Source organism: Ovis canadensis, chromosome 8 (assembly GCF_042477335.2).
Source record: "Ovis canadensis isolate MfBH-ARS-UI-01 breed Bighorn chromosome 8, ARS-UI_OviCan_v2, whole genome shotgun sequence".
Classification (NCBI taxonomy): domain Eukaryota; kingdom Metazoa; phylum Chordata; class Mammalia; order Artiodactyla; family Bovidae; genus Ovis; species Ovis canadensis.
In genome coordinates this window covers 38,638,938-38,659,476 of record NC_091252.1, presented here as the reverse complement: position 1 = coordinate 38,659,476, position 20,539 = coordinate 38,638,938, and the positions used below count along the sequence as shown (strand labels likewise).

The window sequence follows — 20,539 nt, the reverse complement described above, 5'->3', positions numbered from 1 at the left end:
AAGACGCTTACTCCTTGGAAGGAAAGTTATGACCAACCTAGATAGCATATTCAAAAGCAGAGACATTGCTTTGCCAACAAAGGTCCATCTAATCAAGGCTATGGTTTTTCCAGTGGTTATGTATGGATATGAGAGTTGGACTGAAAAGAAAGCTGAGTGCCGAAGAATTGATGCTTTTGAATTGTGGTGTTGGAGAAGACTCTTGAGAGTCCCTTGGACTGCAAGGAGATCCAACCAGTCCATCCTAAAGGAGATCAGTCTTCGGTGTACATTGGAAGGACTGATTTTGAAGCTGAAACTCCAATAGTTTGGCCACCTGATGCGAAGAGTTGACTCATTGGAGAAGACCCTGGTGCTGGGAGGGATTGGGAGCAGGAGGAGAAGGGGATGACAGAGGATGAGATGGCTGGATGGCATCACCGACTCGATGGACATGAGTTTGGGTAAACTCCAGGAGGTGGTGATAGACTGGGAGGCCTGGTGTGCTGCGATTCATGGCGTTGCAAACAGTTGGGATACGACTGAGCGACTGAACTGAACTGAACTGAAGAGAACCAAATCACCCTAGTAATAATTTACCTTTTTTGGAATCCTTCTTTAGATCTCTACTAGAGTCTTGCTGACTTCTTTGAAGTGTAACCATTTCACTTATTTCTTTTTCACCTGAAAATAAAACTCTATTAAACACATAAAGAACAGTACTTAAACTGTAGGTGATTCCTAAGGAAGATTGTGGTATAGGCCCAAGGACCTAGGACTCAATGCTCCCAATTTCAAACACCCATAATAATCAAATAGGTAGACATATTTATCAGCAGTAGAAAATACAGATAACAAAACTAGGAGTAATTTCTGTTTCATATGATGCCAATGGATGTAAATTGGGAAAAAATAAAATTTTCCCTTCCTGGTGTCACAACAGACTCTTTGCCTCCCAGAGGTAAAAGCTGTGCTTATCTCAGACACATGGGGGAGAGAGGCTGTCTTTTACCAGGGCACACTGGCAGTGCTGGTGATCCTCTGGCAGTGAGTAGAGGTACTGATGATGTTGCTACACTGTAAGGCTTCCCCTAAAGAGGGAACAGATAGTATGCGGGAGGGCCTCTCTGTGTACATATTGGTGTTGGGAACTCTGCAGGAGCAGAAATGGGGTTCCCAGATGCCACTTGGCAAAAATTTTAACGTCCAGGTCCTTCTGTGAAGTGTGTGTGTGCGTGTGCGTGCGTATGCAGGCTGGGAAAGGAGGAATGCCATATATGATTCTGCCAGTGCCCAGTTCAATTCCTACTCAGCTTGAAATAAACACAAGGCAAAGACACATCTGTCTGAATCAGGCTGCTGCTGCTGCTAAGTTGCTTCAGTCGTGTCCGACTCTGTGTGACCCCAGAGGCGGCAGCCCACCAGGCTCCCCTGTCCTTGGGATTCTCCAGGCAAGAACACTGGAGTGGGTTGCCATTTCCTTCTCCAAATCTGAATCAGGAGGAGGAACCAAATAAAAAAGATCAGCCCTACATTATACAACACAATAAACTGTAGATGGAATTGAAAGCTAAATACAAAAAGGCAGTGCCAACTTAAAAAAGTATATGTGAAATCTCTGGTTGAGAGGAAGACTTTTAAGCTGGAAAGTAAATGGAAGAAATTAACAAATGGAAAGTAATTATTTGACCATGAAAATGTTAAAAATTCTGCTACCTCAAAGTCAGCAAGGTGGCTTAAAAGACAAATCACTCAATTTGGAAAAAAATATGAAAAATAAGTGACTAATACAGAAAATTTATATTAAAACCATATAATTGATACAACAACTTAGAAAAATGGGCAAAAGACAAAAATGGTCACCTCAGAAAAGAAGAAATATAAATGGCTAACACAGCATTATAACACAAACTTCAGAAATAGTCAAATAAAAATTAAAATAATATTTAAAAAGAAAATACTGAGGAAACTAGAACACATAGTTTGCATATTCCTGATGGGAACATAAATTGAAACTTTATGCAAAGCAATTTGATTCTCTATTACTTCTTACTCATTAAACTTTATTTGTATCAACATACAGGCAAAACTTTATGTAAAAAATTCAATGGAAAAAAATTCATTGAATTTTAGTAGCAAAAATATAAGTTTTCAATGTAATGAACTAGTTAAAACTAATACTTCTAAATAAAGAAATCATGCAGTAATTTAAAATGATGGTTAAATTATTTTTTGATGAAATTATATAATTAAATGTAACACAAATAAAAAATAAAAGTAGTTTACTTTGTATGCTCTTGATTATGTTAAAATATAAATGAAAAGTTTTAGAAGTGTAAAGTGAAAGTGTTAGTTGATAAGTCATGTCTGACTCTTTGTGACCCCATGGACAATTAGCCTGTGAGGCTCCTCTGTCCATGAAATTCTCTAGTCAAGAATACTGGAGTGGAAATAGCACTAAATGATAAACATTTCATAGCTACAACTCTGGGTTTATGATGCTCTGATTCCAATCTGTTAAAGGAAGCAGAGAGCTTTTAAGAAAGAATTTATTATTGTACAATAATGATTGTATCATGTTTGGAAAGATGCAAAAAACTCTGGAGAGCATTCCAATAGTATTAGACTTGTGTTCTGTTCTCTCCTTCATTCTAGTAGATCTATTTCTGTTCTACAGCTGGTCAGTTTAAATCTGTAAGAGGAAAACTTAACTCTTTCACTCCTAATTTGAGGGTGAGGGGAGGATAGGTTCAAGCTTCAATATAAACATGATAACATATGAAATAAATGGAAATAAGATCCACACGCATGGCATTAGCAGCTCATTTTGTTACCATCTTTATCATCTGACTTTGTTTTGGCTTCGTCATTATCTTCTAAAGAGCTTTCTCTTTGGGACTCAAGAGTGAACACTGCAGTGAAAGAATAATACACTCTATCAGCTAATCTGTTTATACTAGGAAAGATTTGGCCAATAACATTAGCAACATTTTCTTTACCATCTTCATCAAGTGATGACTGCAATTCTTCTGCACTTTTATATGTATCAGTTGGGACTTCACTTTCCCTCCTTTCAGATTCTCCTTGAAGGTCTTTTGAAGTTGACTGAGCTGTAAGACAGTAATTGACTGTGTTAGAGAAGGAAATGGCACCCCACTCCGGTACTCTTGCCTGGAAAGTCCCATGGACGGAGAAGCCTGGTGGGCTGCAACCCATGGGGTTTCACAGAGTCAGACACGACTGAGGGACTTCACTTTCACTGTTCACTTTCATGCAGTGGAGAAGGAAATTGGCAACCCACTCCAGGGTTCTTGCCTGGAAAATCCCAGGGACAGGGGAGCCTGGTGGGCTGCCATCTATGGGGTTGCCCAGAGTCGGACACGACTGAAGAGACTTGGCAGCAGCAGCAGCAGCAGCAGCAAAAGATAGCTGGGGGGCAGGTAGACCACCTTGGGCATGTGAGTTCTAACTGAGCCAATGTGCCTTTTGTGAATCATTTGCTTTCCCTGTCTCAGTTTGAATCATTTGATCTTCCCGTCTCAATTATTACTGGGCAAAATGAGGATCGTTAAACTAAAAACATAGTTGCAACATCAAATAAGATAATGGGTGTCAACAAGAAACATAGAAAAGGCTTGGCACACTGGAAGCCTGGTCCATGTTAGCTGCCATCTTTTGTATTATTATATTATATCACTTTCTATGTTAAAAAGCCTCAGTACTCTCCACTGACAAAATTTCTTAAAAAATATGTTGGAGTAAAATCCCTGGCCAAAAAAAATCCAATTTTTAAAATTTTAAGAAGGGTTAATCTTATTGTCTGGGGGCTTCCCTGGTGGCTCAGATGGTAAAGAATCTTCCTGCAATGCAGGAAATCTGAGTTTGATCTCTGAGTTGGGAAGGTCTCCTGGAGAAGGGAATGGCAACCCACTCCAGTATTCTTGCCTGGAAAATCCCATGGACAGGGGAGCCTGTCAGGCTACAATCCATGGGGTTGCAAAGAGTCAGACAGGACTGGGCACACACACCCGCTTCCCTGGTGGCTCAGCTGGTAAAGAATTTGCCTGCAATGCGGGAGACCTGGGTTGGGAAGCTCCCCTGGACAGACAACAAGGGAAAGGCTATCCAGTCCAGGGTTCTGGCCTGGAGAATTCCATGGATTGTCCATGGGGTTGCAAAGAGTCGGACACGACTGGGCGATTTTCACTTCACTTTCACCTCAAGGACAGGAGCTTCAAGTGTCTTGTTCACCTCTGTAGCTCAATGTTTAGAACAATATCTAACGCAAGAAGGTGCTCAAGTGTTTGTTGAAAGAATTATTCATTTTTGCATGAATTCATTTTTAATTTAAAAATTATTCATTTTTAACGAATTTTGAGTTCATTTCAAAATATTCAATTTTGAATTCAAAAATTCACTTTTGAATCAATTACTCATTTTTGTTATTTGAAATTGAATGACAAGCCATCTTAGAAGTTTGGGTCAACATTTCCAGATATCTCACATATTTATTAATTGTCCAAGAGTATTTTTTAATTTTGGTCTTAGTTCTGAAGATAGTATGGTAAACACATAAATTCATTCTTTATTATCTGTGCTCAGTCGCTCAGTTGTGTCTGACTCTTTGTGACCCTATGGACTGTAGCCCACCAGTTTCCTCTGTCCATGGGATTACCCAGGTAAGAATACTGGAGTTTGTTGCCGTTTCCTATCCCAGGGCATCTTCCAAACGCAGGGACTGAACCTGTGTCGCCTGTATTTCCTGCATTCCAAGCGGATTCTTAACCACTGATCCATGCTCATTAGGACGGCATATTATTTCAATGCTGGTCTTTTTGTGGTTGTTTTTTGTAATCTCTCAGGCACCAGGTTGTACTTTCTTACTTGATTATAGGTTAATGAGAAAGAAGAGAGGCAGATTTATTAGGCAAAACCTGTGTTCTTTCCTAGCAAAAGCTCTATATTGCCATGTAAGAAGAAGTAATTTCCTTGATCTTTAAATAGTTTCAAGCATAGGAAATGATGGGAAGCTTTCCAGTGTATGTAAAACATTAGTGAAATCCTGATAGCAGATTCTGACAAACAGAGGATGTTCAAGTCTTAGCTTTGCCACCATCTGGATGAATTTCAGGAAGCCATTTAACCTCTTGTGCTTCTGTCGCCTCATCGATGACTTTTTCATTTGTAACGTTTTGAATTTGAAAATAACATTCCCCCAAATAAAAACACTGACTTACAATCAAGGCGGACACAGAGGCCTAGAACAACAGCAGCAGCAGCAATAACACAAACTCCATGGGTCAGACAAAGTGTTGTTGTCATTGCCCCTGGTGTAAATAAAGGTGTAAATTCTGCCCAGGAAGCAGATCCATAAAAGAAAAGAAATCTAAGTTTGAAAACTTTTTATGATTCCTTTCCTTAGAAATCCAGAGTTGGAATCGTTTTCTCAGTGTATGATTCGGGTTTATGTATACTCATTTCTTCAACCACTTATTCTGAGGCTGCAGTGTGCAAGATGCCAGGGATATCAAGACAAACCAACCAAGACTGTGCCCTCAGGTAGCCAGGCTTAACTACTGTTAAAACACACAGTTAAAAAATAGTTCACCATTTTTAGCTTGTAGTTCTAAGAGAAGCCGCTCTTTGACAACTTTAATGGCTGCTTCAGTGGCCTCAGCTATAGTGTTTCTGGTTAACATTTCAAGGGCTTTATCAAAACGTGGTTGAATCACTTTATCATAGTCAACTACCTGCAAAGAATATTTGAGAAAACCAATATAAGCACAAGTTACTCTGAAAACTAAGCACATTGTTCATCAACATCTATTTCTACAGCTATACCTATGTATCTCAAAAATCTTAATGCTGCTTGAGGTATGTTATTTTCAGAGTTCACTGATTTTTAAAAGCTAGTATATATATTATATATGTATGATCATGTAATATGTATTCAAATTACATATATACTTTAAACATCAACATTTTATTTATAGTCTACATACAATAAAAGGCACCCATTTTAAGTACAGAGTTTGATGAGTTTTTACAAATATGTACATAAAAACGACTACAATAAAAATATAGAACATTTTTATCACCCCTAAAGTCTCTTCATTGTCCTTTATAGTCAGTGCTTGGCCCTTAGCAACCACTTTGTTTTCCATCAAATACAGATAAGTTTTGCCTTTTCTAGAATTTCATATAAATGGAATCAAACAGTATATAATCTTCCCCAAGCTTTTCTCCCTTAGCATAATGTTTTTGAGATTCAACAATATAACTATATATCTCAGTAATCTATTCCTTTGTATTTTTGAGCAGTATCATTGTATGAATATATAGTTTTTAAATTCATTCATCATGGACATTTGGGTTGTTTCTAGTTTGGGCTGTTATAAATAAACAATAAACACTTGCGAGAAAGTCTTTTTGTGGACCTATGTTTTCATTTCTGTTGGATAAACAGCGAGGAGTAGAATTACTGGGTCATATGATAAGTGTATGTTTGACTTTATACTAAACCACTGAACTGTTTCCAGAGTGGTTGAAACTAGTTTATATTCCTAGCAGCAAAGTATTAAAATTGCAGTTATTCTACCTCATCATTAGCACTGGATTTTGTGAATCTTTTACACTTTAGCCACCCTAGTTGGTGAGAAATCTCATTGTATTGTGAATTTAATTATCTCTGCTGCTGCTGCTGCAGCTAAGTCGCTTCAATCGTATCCGACTCTGTGCAACCCCATAGACAGCAGTCCACCAGGCTTCCCTGTCCCTGGGATTCTCCAGGCAAGAACACTGGAGTGGGTTGCCATTTCCTTCTCCAATGCATGAAAGTGAAAAGTGAAAGTGAAGTCACTCAGTTGTGTCCGACTCTTAGCAACCCCATGAACTGCAGCCCACCAGGCTCCTTCGTCCACGGGATTTTCCAGGCAGGAGTACTGGAGTGGGGTGCCATTGTCTTCTCCGTTGACTGTCCTTAATCACTAACAATTTTTTGAGTGTATTGGTAGTTCATTTACCCATATGTTTTTAAGCATATGTTCAACTTTCAAAAAATTAGGTTAGAATTCTACATATTTTTGAATATAAGTCCTTTGGTAGATACTGTATTTAATACTGAATATTGGGATGTTAGATTTCTATATATGCCTTTTAAGTTTAAATAATATTTTCATACTTCTAGATTCCATTTTGTTTTTCCTTCAATATGTTTGTATTATTTTATTTTATGCCAATAAAAATACATACACACCATCACTTTTTTCATACCATTGTTTTTTAACTTAAAAATACGGCTTTATTGAGATATACCATCCAATTCACACAGTTAAATTAATCCATTACTTTTTAAAAATTTTATTTTAAACTGGGGAATAATTGCTTTATTAATACAATATTGTATTGACTTTCACCACACAACTATGTGAATCAGCCATTGAGTATACATATGTCCCCTCCCTCTTGAACCTCCCTACCACCCCTCACCCCATCCTGCCCCTCTAGATTTGTCACAGAGAACCACACTGAGCTCCCTGTGTTATACAGAACTTCCCATTAGCTACTAGTTTCCTTATGGTAATGTACATGTTTCACTGCTGCTCTCTCAATTTGTCCCACCCTCTGCTTTCCCTGCTGTGTCCAGAGTCTTGTCTTTATATCTGCAACTCTATTCCTGCCCTGCAAATAGGTTCATCAATATCATTCTTCTAGATTCATTAAATATGCATGAATATATGCCCTATCATTTTTAATGGATGTAAGTATTATATTAGATAAAAATATTACAACTTAAAGTACCAGTAATACATATTCAGATATACATGATTTTGCTATTATAAACTACGCTATGGCTATGTATATATCTTTGACAGTTTCTTCAAGAAAAATCTATAGTTCAAAGGATATGCATAGATTTTAGACTTTTATAGATATGTCCAATAGCTATCCAGAATGGTTACACTCTAACCAGCAATGTATGAGAATGTACTTTCCTAATCTTAGCCACACATCAGTATTGGGTGATTTTTCAACAGTGAGGTTGACATAATATATTTCTGGGTGTTTTGGCCTCTCCCTGATTATAATCCTTTTCTCATGTGTAATGGCTATTTGAATCAATTATTTCATGAATTGCCTGTTTGCTATCTTTTTCTACTGAGGCTTTTAAATATTGATTCGTAAAAATGCTTTACATTTTAAAATTATAATTCTTTTGTCTGACACATACTGTGATGATTTTAAAACATATCCACAAATCCTTTAATACTCTTTTTTTCAGAAGGTGAAGCCTAATTCCCATCTTCTTTAGTTAGGCAGGACTTAATGACTTACTTTCAATGAATATATTATGGTATATTTTTCATTTAAGAAGTGAAAAGGCAAAGCAGAATAGTAGAAGATGTTTATAATGTCTATAACAAAAAATTTGTATATATACAACATAAGGAACTCCTGCCAATAATGAGGCAAAAAATTTAAGAATGAGCAAGAAGCTTGAACAAATACTTCTAAAAGAGAATACATGAATAACATATAAAAAATGTTGGACCTCATTAGCCATAGGGAAATGCAAATTAAATCAGCTAAGTAGTTACCTTTCCTTTGTAATATTTTGCAAGCAAATTGCTAAGTGTTGTTTTCCCTGAAGACTGAGGTCCAAATATGAATACTTTAAATGGTGGTGCTGGCATAGGTGGAAGAAGATAGGGACGTGGGTTCAATAGAAATGTTTTTAATGCTTCTTCTGATGAAAGACAGTACATTTTACCTAGAAAACTAAAAATATGTCATTATCATAAACAACTGAAAAGAAGTATGGGCAAGTTTTAAAATTAAATTCTGAAAATCATACCTACCTCACAGAAAAATCTGGCAATCCTTGAAAAATGTTACCTTCCTTTAAAGTCACAGGACATGTACGTCCCCATCTGCTTCTCTGCCATCTATATCTTGGTGCAATAAGTTTATAAGATGCAAGAGTACGGAACAGCTCATCCTGTTAATAACAAACATTAAACATGTGGGCATAAGTTTTGCTGAAATTTACATTATTATTTCATTTGCTATTTGACCATGCTCTACTATTTAAGAAATAATTAAGGCAGGATTTTTTTTTTTTTCTTAATTGCAGCCATCTGCACTTTCATGCTTTGGAGAAGGAAATGGCAACCCACTCCAGTGTTCTTGCCTGGAGAATCCCAGGGATGGGGGAGCCTGGTGGGCTGCCGTCTATGGGGTCACACAGAGTTGGACACAACTGAAGCGTCTTAGCAGCAGCAGCAGCACTATCCAACATTTACCTAGATAAATAGTTTTCATTTCTGTTTTAAGACCTTGTTTAAATTTTACCAAGTATTTTCTCTTGTAGGGTAAAATGAGCATAAGGTGGATAAAGGGTTTTCTATTATCTATTTCAGGAAAGTCTGAAAAATTCTTATTGAAAAGGTTTTAAAATAGTTACTTTACTTAATTTACCTAAGTTTTAAAATAGTAAGATGCCATAGGCACATTTGTACTGACTTAGCTCTTTCATTTTTCTTAAATATAAAGTCTCCCTCAGTAATCTTCCATTCATCACCTCCAAAGAAGTTAAGAACTACTGTTTCAGCATCAGAGAGCAAAGAGGCATGCTGGTTGTGGGGATCCTGCATGGATGTCCCCAGTTGCAGGCTGCAAGAAGCTAAACTTGAAGGAAACTGTCAATGCTTAGGCGAGCTGCAGGAGACTGAGAACTTTGTCAGTGGGTACACTGGGTACCCTTTTCCATGAATCAACAGACAATGAGCTAGGGACTGAAAGTGAAAGTCACTCTGTTGTGTCTGACTCTTTGCAACCCCCCAGATTATACAGTCCTTGGAATTCTCCAGACCAGATTACTGGAGTGGGTAGCCTTTCCCTTGGTGCACAGTTAAGTCAGGAAGCAGCTGCTTTTTCCTCACCATCCCTATTTCCTGTCCAAACTTGGGGAAAGTGTTTGGATAGCCGACCATGCTCCCGTCTCAAGTTCTCTGGGCCACGTATCTGTTGGGGCAATGAGAAGATGAGCTTCCAAATGAATTTGATATCACAGCCTTAAAAACGATCAGGACTGCCTCTGGTTAAACAAGGCAGACGGAACACACGCATTTGGGTTTGCTGATTTCCTAAAACCTTGTGGAAATCACAGCAGAGTTCATTTCATGAGAGATGGACAGAGAAACAGGGGAGAAGAGACCAGAAGAGCTGACAGCTGGGCAGTTGCCGCTACATACTTCTGTAAACTAAAAAGCAGGTGGACTAGTGGTAACTGAGGTCAGAGGAAAGTGAAAGCTCAGTGTCTGTGGTGGCAGGGAGGGTGATGGAGGATGGGTTGAGGACAACAAGAAGCAAGTCAAGTCACTGCACAGTTCCAGAAAGGCTCAGGATCTGACAGCAGGCACCTCTGAAGAGCAGGAATGGAGAGCAGAAGACAGGGTTGGCTGAGAATCTTTAAGAGGAGGTTCCAGTGGCCAGGGCTGCACCCCGCTTCACTTAGCTGCTGCCTCTTCAGAAGACCTCAGCCAAAAGACTGGATGCTTACCTTTGGGTGGCTGAACCAAAAGAGGAGAAAGATTAAGCCCATTTGGCTTCTCCTTGTGAAGCTACCCTCCACTAGCCCTCTCCCTCGCTAGCGCCCTCTTCTTCTGCGGTTCACTCTCCCAGGGCCTCTCGGGCTCATTCTCATTCTTTTCCCACGAGAACTTGAGAACTAGCCACAGTGGCCTGCCGCCCACCATGCTAGGAGCTGCCGCGGTGCCCGGAGCTGCAGAGGTGCCCGGAGCTGCTGCGGTGCCCGGAGCTGCCCTATCCTGGCTTGGATCCTCCTCCATGCCATCGTCCTTTCCCTGATGCCGAGACCCTGGGGACTACAGGCTGGAAGAACCTCCTGGTTTTCTGAATACTTTAAACTTTTCCTTTAGTGATTACCTACAAGAAGAGGCTCAGTACAGAGCCTCTGTGTGCATCAGGCCCACCTTTCCTCCTCTTCAGTATCAATTCGTGTTACCTATTCCCAGCTATGTTCCCCAGTTAAAATCTAGGGATTACACAGTACAGGAAAACAAAATGACCTTTATCCTTAAAGATCATTTTATTTTAATTATAATATCTACTTATGATTCTGGCATTAGTTGTTTAATTCCTATTTTTTGAAAAAAGGTGAATCTAAACTTCCCAGAATAGATTAAGTCCTCCAGCTAAAAAGTCCTGGTGGCCCTTTTAGCACTTGGCAATTATAAGTTGATGACCGTCACATCCACATTACATCATTTTAGTAATTATTTTAAAAACTGGTTGAATGATGGAGGGAATGAATGAATAGTTAGAGAATTGAGGGCTGTAATGTCTTTGGTGCTGCAATTTTTTAAAACTAAACTTGGGTTTATTTATTATACTTATTAAATTGTTCTGATTTATTGTCTTTCTTTGTTTCAAAACTTTTGTTTAGTGTTTACAAGGATATTGTGCCAATATTATAGCTTCTGAAAAATCAAATCTATTTTTATAAAAGGTATTCTGAGATGCTTTTAAACCTTGAAAGGATACAAATTAAGGGCACAACATAGAGGGAAAGGGTAGACAGTTAAAAGTAACTTACATTTTCCATTGTGTCGTTAATATCTTCCTCTGTACTCTGAAGTTTGGTTATAACAGCTGCTCTTTTTAGGTTCAGATATTTAAGTCGATCCACAACCGTCTAAATTTAAAGAATGAGTCTTTTTAATACATTGGCATTTGAACATTTCAAATATTTTGAAAAAGTCACGTGCTCATGAGCAGAGTATTCCCTTGTTCTTCCCGGCTTCTGGTAGAAGCTGGCAATTTTCAGTGTTGCTTGGCTTGTAGTCGCATCACTCCCATCTCTGCCTCCATTGTGAGCCATCTTCTTCCTGCGTTCCTAAATCTCTTAAAAGGATGCCAGCCATATTGGATTAGGGCCCATCCTAATTCACTGTGGCCTCATCTTAACTCAATTACATCTGAAAAGATCCTATTTCCAAATAAGGTCACACTTATAGGTATTGAAGTTTAGCCCCTCAATATTATATTTTTGGGGGGAAACAATTCAACCCACTAGAGTCTGCCCTTTGGTTGTCAGATAGTCATGGCCTTTGAGGTCTAACACTGTGGGATGTCTTCAGGCAGAGGGAAGAAGGCAGCCATGTAAAAATGGAAGCAGATGTTAGCATTAGCTACCACAAGCCAAGTGGTGCCTGGTGTTACCAGAAGCTGGAAGAGGCAACGATGGATCCCCACTTAGAGGCTTTGAATGGAGTGAAGCTCTGCCAACACCTCGATATTAGACTTCTAGCCTCTAGAACTGTAATAAATATCTGTGATTGTAAAATACCTAGTTTGCAGTACTTTGTTGTGGAAGGACTAATAAACTAATATACTATGTAGAAGAATATGAAACACAGTCTGAGATGAGAGATGGTAAGATAGACAAGGTCTTGATGGTGTATCGTAATCTATGGTAGACTGTATTATTTGTTCACAATTCATCCTTTCCTCCTTCCCCTTGTTAATGCCCTAGTTTATGTGAGAATACTTAGTTCATTGGTATTGAGCTTCTCCATGTAACTTGTTCTAGCCAATGAACTGTAGGCAGAAGTACCAGGGTGCCAATGCCAGCTGGGGCCTTAACAATCTTGGTGAATTTCAACCAGGCCTGTTGGAACTTCTGCCCTTTCCCTTGAGGAAAAAGGTATATCCCAGGTTGTAAAAAGTAGTCAAATTATGAGTGTATTTTGAAGAAGAAAAAGCCTGCTGTGTATGCTGACAGGTTGGTTGTTGGATGTGAGAAAAAGGGCAGTTGGAAGGACAGATGTGGCATTTACTGAGAGGGGAAATTTGTGGGAGGAGTGTATTTGGGGCAAGGTAGTGGTGATGGTGGACCAGAATTTTTTGAAAATACTTTTGTTTATTTATTTGGCTCTGCTGGGTCTTAGTTGTGGCACGTGGGATCTTCAGTCTTCCTTGCAGCATGTGGGATCCTGCATTCTAACTCTTAGTTGTGGCATGTACGATCTAGTTCCCTGGTCAGTTCAGTTCAGTCACTCAGTCATGTCTGACTCTTTGTGACCCAAGGAACTGCAGCACACCAGGCCTCCCTGTCCATCACCAACTCCCAGAGTTCACCCAAACTCATGTGCATTGAGTCGGTGATGCCATCCAACCATTTCATCATCTGTCGTCCCCTTCTCCTCCTGCCCTCAATCTTTCCCAGCATCAGGGTCTTTTCCAATGAGTCAGCTCTTTGAATTACATGGCCAAAGTATTGGAGTTTCAGCTTCAACTTCAGTCCTTCCAATGAACACCCAGGACGGATCTCCTTTAGAATGGACTGGTTGGATCTCCTTGCAGTCCAAGGGACTCTCAAGAGTCTTCTCCAACATCACAGTTCAAAAGCATCAATTCTTTGGCACTCAGCTTTCTTTATAGTCCAACTCTCACATCCATACATGACCACTGGAAAAACCATAGCCTTGACTAGACCTACCTTTGTTGACAAAGTAATGTTTCTGCTTTTAAATATGCTGTCTAGGTTGGTCACAACTTTCCTTCCAAGGAGTAAGGGTCTTTTAATTTCATGACTGCAATCGCCATGCAATGATTTTGGAGCCCCCCAAAATAAGTCAGCCACTGTTCCACTGTTTCCCCATCTCTTTGCCATGAAGTGATGGGACCAGATGCCATGATCTTCGTTTTCTGAATGTTGAGCTTTAAGCCAACTTTTTCACTCTCCTCTTTCACTTTCATCAAGAGGCTTTTTAGTTCCTCTTCACTTTCTGCCATAAGGGTGGTGTCATCTGCATATCTGAGGTTATGGATATTTCTCCCGGCAATCTTGATTCCAGCTTGTGCTTCTTCCAGCCCAGTGTTTCTCATGATGTACTCTTCATATAAGTTAAATAAGCAGGGTGACAATATACAGCCTTGACGTACTCCTTTTCCTATTTGGAACCAGTCTGTTGTTCCATGTCCAGTTCTAACTGTTGATTCCTGACCTGCATACAGATTTCTCAGAAGGCAGGTCAGGTGGTCTGGTATTCCCATCTCTTAAAAATTTTCCAGAGTTTGTTGATATCCACAGAGTCAAAGGCTTTGGCATAGTCAATAAAGCAGAAGTAGATGTTTTTCTGGAACTCTTTTGCTTTTTCAATGATCCAGCAGATGTTGGCAATTTGATCTCTGGTTCCTCTGCCTTTTCTCAATCCAGCTTGAACATCTGGAAGTTCAGAGTTCATGTACTATTGAAGCCTGGCTTGGAGAATTTTGAGCATTACTTGGTTAGCATGTGAGATGAGTGCAATTGTGTGGTACTTTGAGCATTCTTTGGCATTGCCTTTCTTTGGGATTGGAATGAAAACTGACCTTTTCCACTCCTGTGGCCACTACTGAGTTTTCCAAATTTGCTGGCATATTGAGTGCAGCACTTTCACAGCATCATCTTCCAGGATTTGAAATAACTCGACTGGGATTCCATCACCTCCACTAGCTTTGTTCGTAGTGATGCTTCCTAAGGCCCAATTGACTTCACATTCCAGGATATCTGGCTCAAGGTGAGTGATCACACCATCGTGATTATCTTGGTCGTGAAGATCTTTTTTGTATAGTTCTTCTGTGTATTCTTGTCACCTTTTCTTAATATCTTCTGCTTCTGTCAGGTCCATACCATTTCTGTCCTTTACTGAGCCCATCTTTGCATGAAATATTCCCTTGGTATCTCTAATTTTCTTGAAGAGATCTCTATTCTTTCTCATTCTATTGTTTTCCTCTATTTCTTTGCATTGATCACTGAGGAAGGCTTTCTTAAGTCTCCTTGCTATTCTTTGGAACTCTGCATTCAAATGGGTATATCTTTTCTTTTCTCCTTTGCTTTTCACTTCTCTTCTTTTCACAGCTATTTGTAAGGCCTCCTCAGACAGCCATTTTGCGTTTTTGCATTTCTTTTCCATGGGGATGGTCTTGATCCCTGTCTCCTGCACGATGTCATGAACCTCCGTCCATAGTTCATCAGGCACTCTATTAGATCTAGTCCCTTAAATCTATTTCTCACTTCCACTGTATAATCATAAGGGATTTGATTTAGGTCATACCTGAATGGTTTAGTGGTTTTCCCCACTTTCTTCAATTTAAGTCTGAATTTGGCAATAAAGAGTTCATGATCTGAGCCGCAGTCTGCTCCCGGTCTTATTTTTGCTGACTGTATAGAGCTTCTCCATATTCAGCTGCAAAGAATATAATCAATTTGATTTTGGTGATGGCCATTTGGTGATGTCCACGTGTGGAGTCTTCTCTTGTGTTGTTGGAAGAGGGTGTTTGCTATGACCAATGCGTTCTCTTGGCAAAACTCTAGTTCCCTGACCAGGGATCAAACTCAGGCCCCCTACATTGGAAGTGTGGAGTCTTAGCCACCAGGGAAGTCCTGGGTCAGAAGTTTTAAATCTGAACTGGCTATCAGACATCCAATTGGATATATTTAGTAGCAGTTGATTATACAAGTGTGAAATTCAGGGAAAAGGTCTGGAATAGTAATATGAATTTAAGAATTGCCAGCATTTAGAAAGTATTTAAGAGCCACTGGGTTGGAGAAGTCTCTCAAGAAATGAGGGCAGATAGAGAAGAGTACTCAAGGAGTGAGCTCTGGGATCCTCCAACTCTAGTGATTAGAGATGTGGAATGTAGAAGCAGAATGAGCTTTAATAGTGTGAGGGCCCAGAAGACAAAGGAAGAAAGGAGCAAGAAGAAAGAAATGAGAAATATTGCTTCTAGGTTAATTCGATGAAGATGTAATAGTCACCACTGGCTTTGGTCAGGAGATCACGGATGATCTTGGCAGCAGCGTATTCTAAGTGAGGAGCTTCTCCCTAATCTGATTACACCACCAGCCTTATTATTTATGTGGCCACCAACCATATAAAACTAAAGATGTGGGCATTGCTTCTGACTTTTCTCTCTCCCTGTCCTCCTAGATTAATTCACTCACTTCTGTCCATTCCCACAGTCACTACCCTGGGTTAGGCCACCATCTCTTGCCTGCTCTACTACAATCTGCTTCTCAGTTTTTCCTCTGCACTGCAGTCTGAATGATCTTTCTTAAAGGGAAGTAGTAGCATTTTCAGTCTTGGGCTTAAAACCTTTCACTGGCTGCCCACTCCTTCATGATGTGGTATAAGCTCTTTAGTGTGGCTGATAAGATCTTTCTTGATTCAACCTCTGCTTATCCCTAAAGTTCTGGCACTATTCTACCCCTCCTACTCCATCTCCCTACAAACTCCTCCATCTTCTAATCCTGCATCCAGTAGCTAGAACTCACTATGCTCTTTCTTTCCTCTGGGGCTTAACACAGACTATTTCCTCATCCTATAACACTGTCCCAACTCCCTTCTCTCTTCCAGCGCTGAGGGTCTGATTCTTACTCAACATTATAGTTTCAGTTTAGAAATAATTACAGACACATGGCCTTCCTCACTAGGTTAGGTCCTGCCCTTCTGCCATGAGTTCTTCTTATAGTATTGAGATTTTGCCAAAAAGTTCATTCAGCTTTTTCTGTAACATCTTACAGAAAAAAAAATGAACAAATGAAATTTTTGGCCAGGTCAATACTTTGTACCTCCCAGATCAAAACACAAACTGTCCTTTAAATATTTATTTCCCCCCAATATATTAGATATAGCATGAGGGAAGGAATTCATCTGACCCCTTCCCATGTGTATCCTTAGAGTTTATCATAATGCTACCCATCTATGAAATAGGTTATGACTTTTGTATTATTTTGTATTATACTGTACATTTTTGCATTTTATAATTTTTATAATGCAAATTATTTTGTATCATTTTTGTATTTGTACTTTCTGGTTATTTTAAAACAATGAGTGCATATGACTAAGAATCAGAATGAAGATTTTTTTTAAATACACAAATTTATAGATACACATTGTAAATTGGTGGCTGCCAGAGGTGGGGGGGTGGAGGATGGGAGGTGAGCAAAATGATTGAAGGACATCAAAAGGTATACACTTTCAATTATAAAATAAATAGGTCATGGAGATGTAGTGTACAGCATGGTGGTTATAGCTGATAGTACTACATTACCTATTTGAACATTGCTAAGAGAACACATCTTTTTTTTTTCTTTTTTTAATATAAACTTATTTATTTTAATTGGAGGTTAATTACTTTACAGTATTGTATTGGTTTTGCCATACATCAACATGAATCCATCACAGGTATACACGTGTTCCCCATCCTGAACCCCCCTACCCTCTCCCTCCCCGTACCATCCCTCTGGGTCGTCCCAGTGCATCAGCCCCAAACATCCAGTATCATGCATCGAACCTGGACTGGTGATTCGTTTCAGATCTTAAAATTTTTCATTACAAGAGAAAAAATTCTGTAACACTTTCTGTATGGTGACAAATGTTAACTAGACTTATTGTGCTGATCATTTCACAATATATACAAATATCGAATCATTGTGCTGTATAGTGATAGTGATAGTGAAAGTGAAAGTTGCTCAGTCATTTCTGAATCTTTGCGGCCCCATGGACTATAGAGTCCATGGAATTCTCCAGGCCAGAATGCTGGAGTGCGTAGCCTTTCCCTTCTCCAAGGGATCTTCCAGCCCAGGGATCAAACCCAGGTTTCCCACATTGCAAGTGGATTCTTCACCAGCTGAGCCACATGGGAAGCCCAAAGACTAATTTGGGGAGAAAGGAACCATTATTCTGCCTACCATAACTTGCCTACAATTATTCATAGAATTCCCTTATAGGCCTTTACATTTCTGTACTATCTGTAGTATTGTCTCCTCATTCTTTCCTGATTTTAGTTTTATGTTGTATATCTGAAACTAATATTATATATCATTTATATCTCAATTTGGGCTTCCCTGGTGGCTCAGATGGTAAAGAATCTGCCTGCAATGCGGGACACCTGGATTCAGTCCCTGGGTTGGGAAGATCCCCTGGAGGAGGGCATGGCAACCCACTCCAGTATTCTTGCCTGGAGAATCCCCATGGACAGAGGAGCCTGGCAGGCTGCAGTCCATGGGGTCACAGAATCGGACATGACTGTGACTAAGCACAGCACAGCATATCTCGATTTTATAAAAGAATGAAGATATTTTCATTTGCGGGGAAAACACCTTCTCTTCCTTACCTCCAAGTGGGAAGTTATCACATGAAATGTATTTAAATGATGCATTTGGTATTAAATGATGCATATGGTATTGCTACCATAAACAGAAGAATTACTATTATATTTTAGCCAAAATCATGCATTAATTTTTCAAATTCACATATTGAAAAAACTTCTTCCCGGAAGTTTTTTTTTCTTTTTTCTGATTATAAACATCTTGAACAAAAAAATTTCTCCATATCTCTCCTTAGAATAAATTACTAGAAGTTGGGGGTCTTTGGACAGACAACAGACATTAAAAAAACCTTTTGGATATATATATGCCCTATAATTTTCCAGGAAAGTTGTACCCTGCATCCTTCTACTGAAAGAGCAAGAAAGCATGTTGCAAATGCTCCCAACAATCCTGGATATTGGATAAATTTGTTCAAATTGGTAAGAAAATGCTGCTTTATTTTTTATGCTGATTGCATTTCTTTGAATAATAATTTGATTGATGAGTTGCTTCAGTCGTGTCTGACTCTTTGCAAACCTATGGACTGTAGCCCACCAGGCTCCTGTGTCCGTGGGATTCTCCGGGCAAGAATACTGCCTGGAATGGGTTGCCATGCCCTCTCCAGGGGATCTTCCCAACCCAGGGATTGAACCCATTCCTCTTATGTCTCCTCCATTGGCAGGCGGGTTCTTTACCACTAGTCCCACTGGGAAGCCCCACAACTGGATTACAGTAGTTTAAAAAATAATTATTAAACATTTTTTTCTAAATTACCTACTCATACCCTTGGCCTGTTTCCTGTATTGTATTTGCTTTTTTTCCTATTGAAATATCAGAGTTTTTAAAATATTTAAATAATAAAAGATATTCAACATTTGTTTATAATAAGTATGGGAATTATTTCCCCTCATTGTCATTTGGCTTTTTTAACACTGAAAATAATATCGTGTTTTCAAATATGCATATATATATATTTAAAAACAGCTTTATTGAGATGCAATTTATAAGCTACTTAAAGTATGTAAGTAAATGGTTTTTAGTATAATCAGTGCAACCATCACTACAATTAATCCTGGAACATTTTTGTCACCCCCCCCAAAAGATACCCTTTACCCATTAGTAGTCACTCCACATTTATCCTGGGAGCTCCCATAGTGGTACCCATTCCCCCCGCCATGACCCCCTCCCACTCATCCATTTTTTGTCTTTATACAGATTTGTCTATTTTGGGCATTTCAATAAGTGAAATCATACGATGTATGATCTCTGGTAACTTTTACTTAGCCTGTGTTCAAGATTCATCCATGTTGAAGCATGTGCCAATAATTCAGTTTTTTAAAAATTGCTGTATAATATCCATTGTGGGGCTTCCCTGGTGGCTTAGATGGTAAAGAATCTGTCTACAATGTAGGAGACTCAGGTTTGGTCCCTGGGTTGGGAAGATTCCCTGGAGAAGGAAATGGCAACCCACTCCAGCATTCCAGTATCCAGGAAATCCCATGGATAGAGGAGCCTGTTGGGCTACAGTCCATGGGGTTGCAATGAACTGGACACAACTGTTGCTGTTCAGTCACTCGGTTGTGTCCAACTCTTTGCGACCACATGCACTGCAGCATCCCAGGCTTCCCTGTCCTTCACTGTCTCCTGGAGCAGGCTCAAACTCATGTCCATTGAGTTGGTGATGCCATCCAACCATCTCGTCCTCTGTTGTCCCCTTCTCCTCCTGCCTTCTATCTTTCCCAGCATCAGGGTCTTTTTCACTGAGTCAGCTCTTCATCTCAGGTGGTCAAAATATTGGAGCTTCAGCATCAGTCCTTCCAGTGAATATCCAGGGTTGATTTCCTTTATGATTGACTGGTTTGATCTCCTTTCAGTCCAAAAGACTCTCAAGAGTCTTCCCCACACAACAGTTTGAAAGCATCAATTCTTGGGTGCTCAGCTTTCTTTATGGTCCAACTCTCACATCTATACGTGACTATTGGAAAAACCATAGCTTTGATTATATGGACCTTTGTCGGTAAAGTAACATCTCTGCTTTTTAATATGCTGTCTAGGTTGGTCATAGCTTTTCTTCCAAAGAGAAAGGGTATTTTAATTTCATGGCTGCAGTTATCATCTACAGTGATATTGGAACCCAAGAAAATAGTCTGTTACTGTTTCCACTGTTTTCCCATCTGTTTGCCATGAAGTGATGGGACTGGATGCCATGATCTTCGTTTTCTGAATGTTAAGCTTTAAGCCAGCTTTTTCACTCTCCTCTTTCACCTTCATCAAGAGGCTCTTTAGTTCCTCTTTGCTTTCTGCCATAACAGTGGTGCCATCTGCATCTGAGGTTATTGATATTTCTCCCGGCAATCTTGATTCCAGCTTGTGCTACATCCAGCTCAGTATTTTGCATGA

The 20,539-nt window shown here is 39.4% G+C and overlaps 1 protein-coding gene across 1 annotated transcript in view; it reads right to left on the bottom strand.

Annotated features, from left to right (window-relative positions):
* Positions 1-20,539, bottom strand: part of AK9 (adenylate kinase 9) — a 123,568-nt gene that overhangs the window by 71,892 nt on the left and 31,137 nt on the right. The window contains exons 12-18 of the mRNA XM_069598140.1: positions 11,597-11,695; positions 8,838-8,977; positions 8,577-8,757; positions 5,588-5,729; positions 2,979-3,089; positions 2,814-2,891; positions 580-663 (exon numbers count right to left, since the gene is read on the bottom strand). Coding sequence (XP_069454241.1) covers positions 580-663; positions 2,814-2,891; positions 2,979-3,089; positions 5,588-5,729; positions 8,577-8,757; positions 8,838-8,977; positions 11,597-11,695 — 835 coding nt within the window. The remainder of the gene's footprint in view (positions 1-579; positions 664-2,813; positions 2,892-2,978; positions 3,090-5,587; positions 5,730-8,576; positions 8,758-8,837; positions 8,978-11,596; positions 11,696-20,539) is intronic.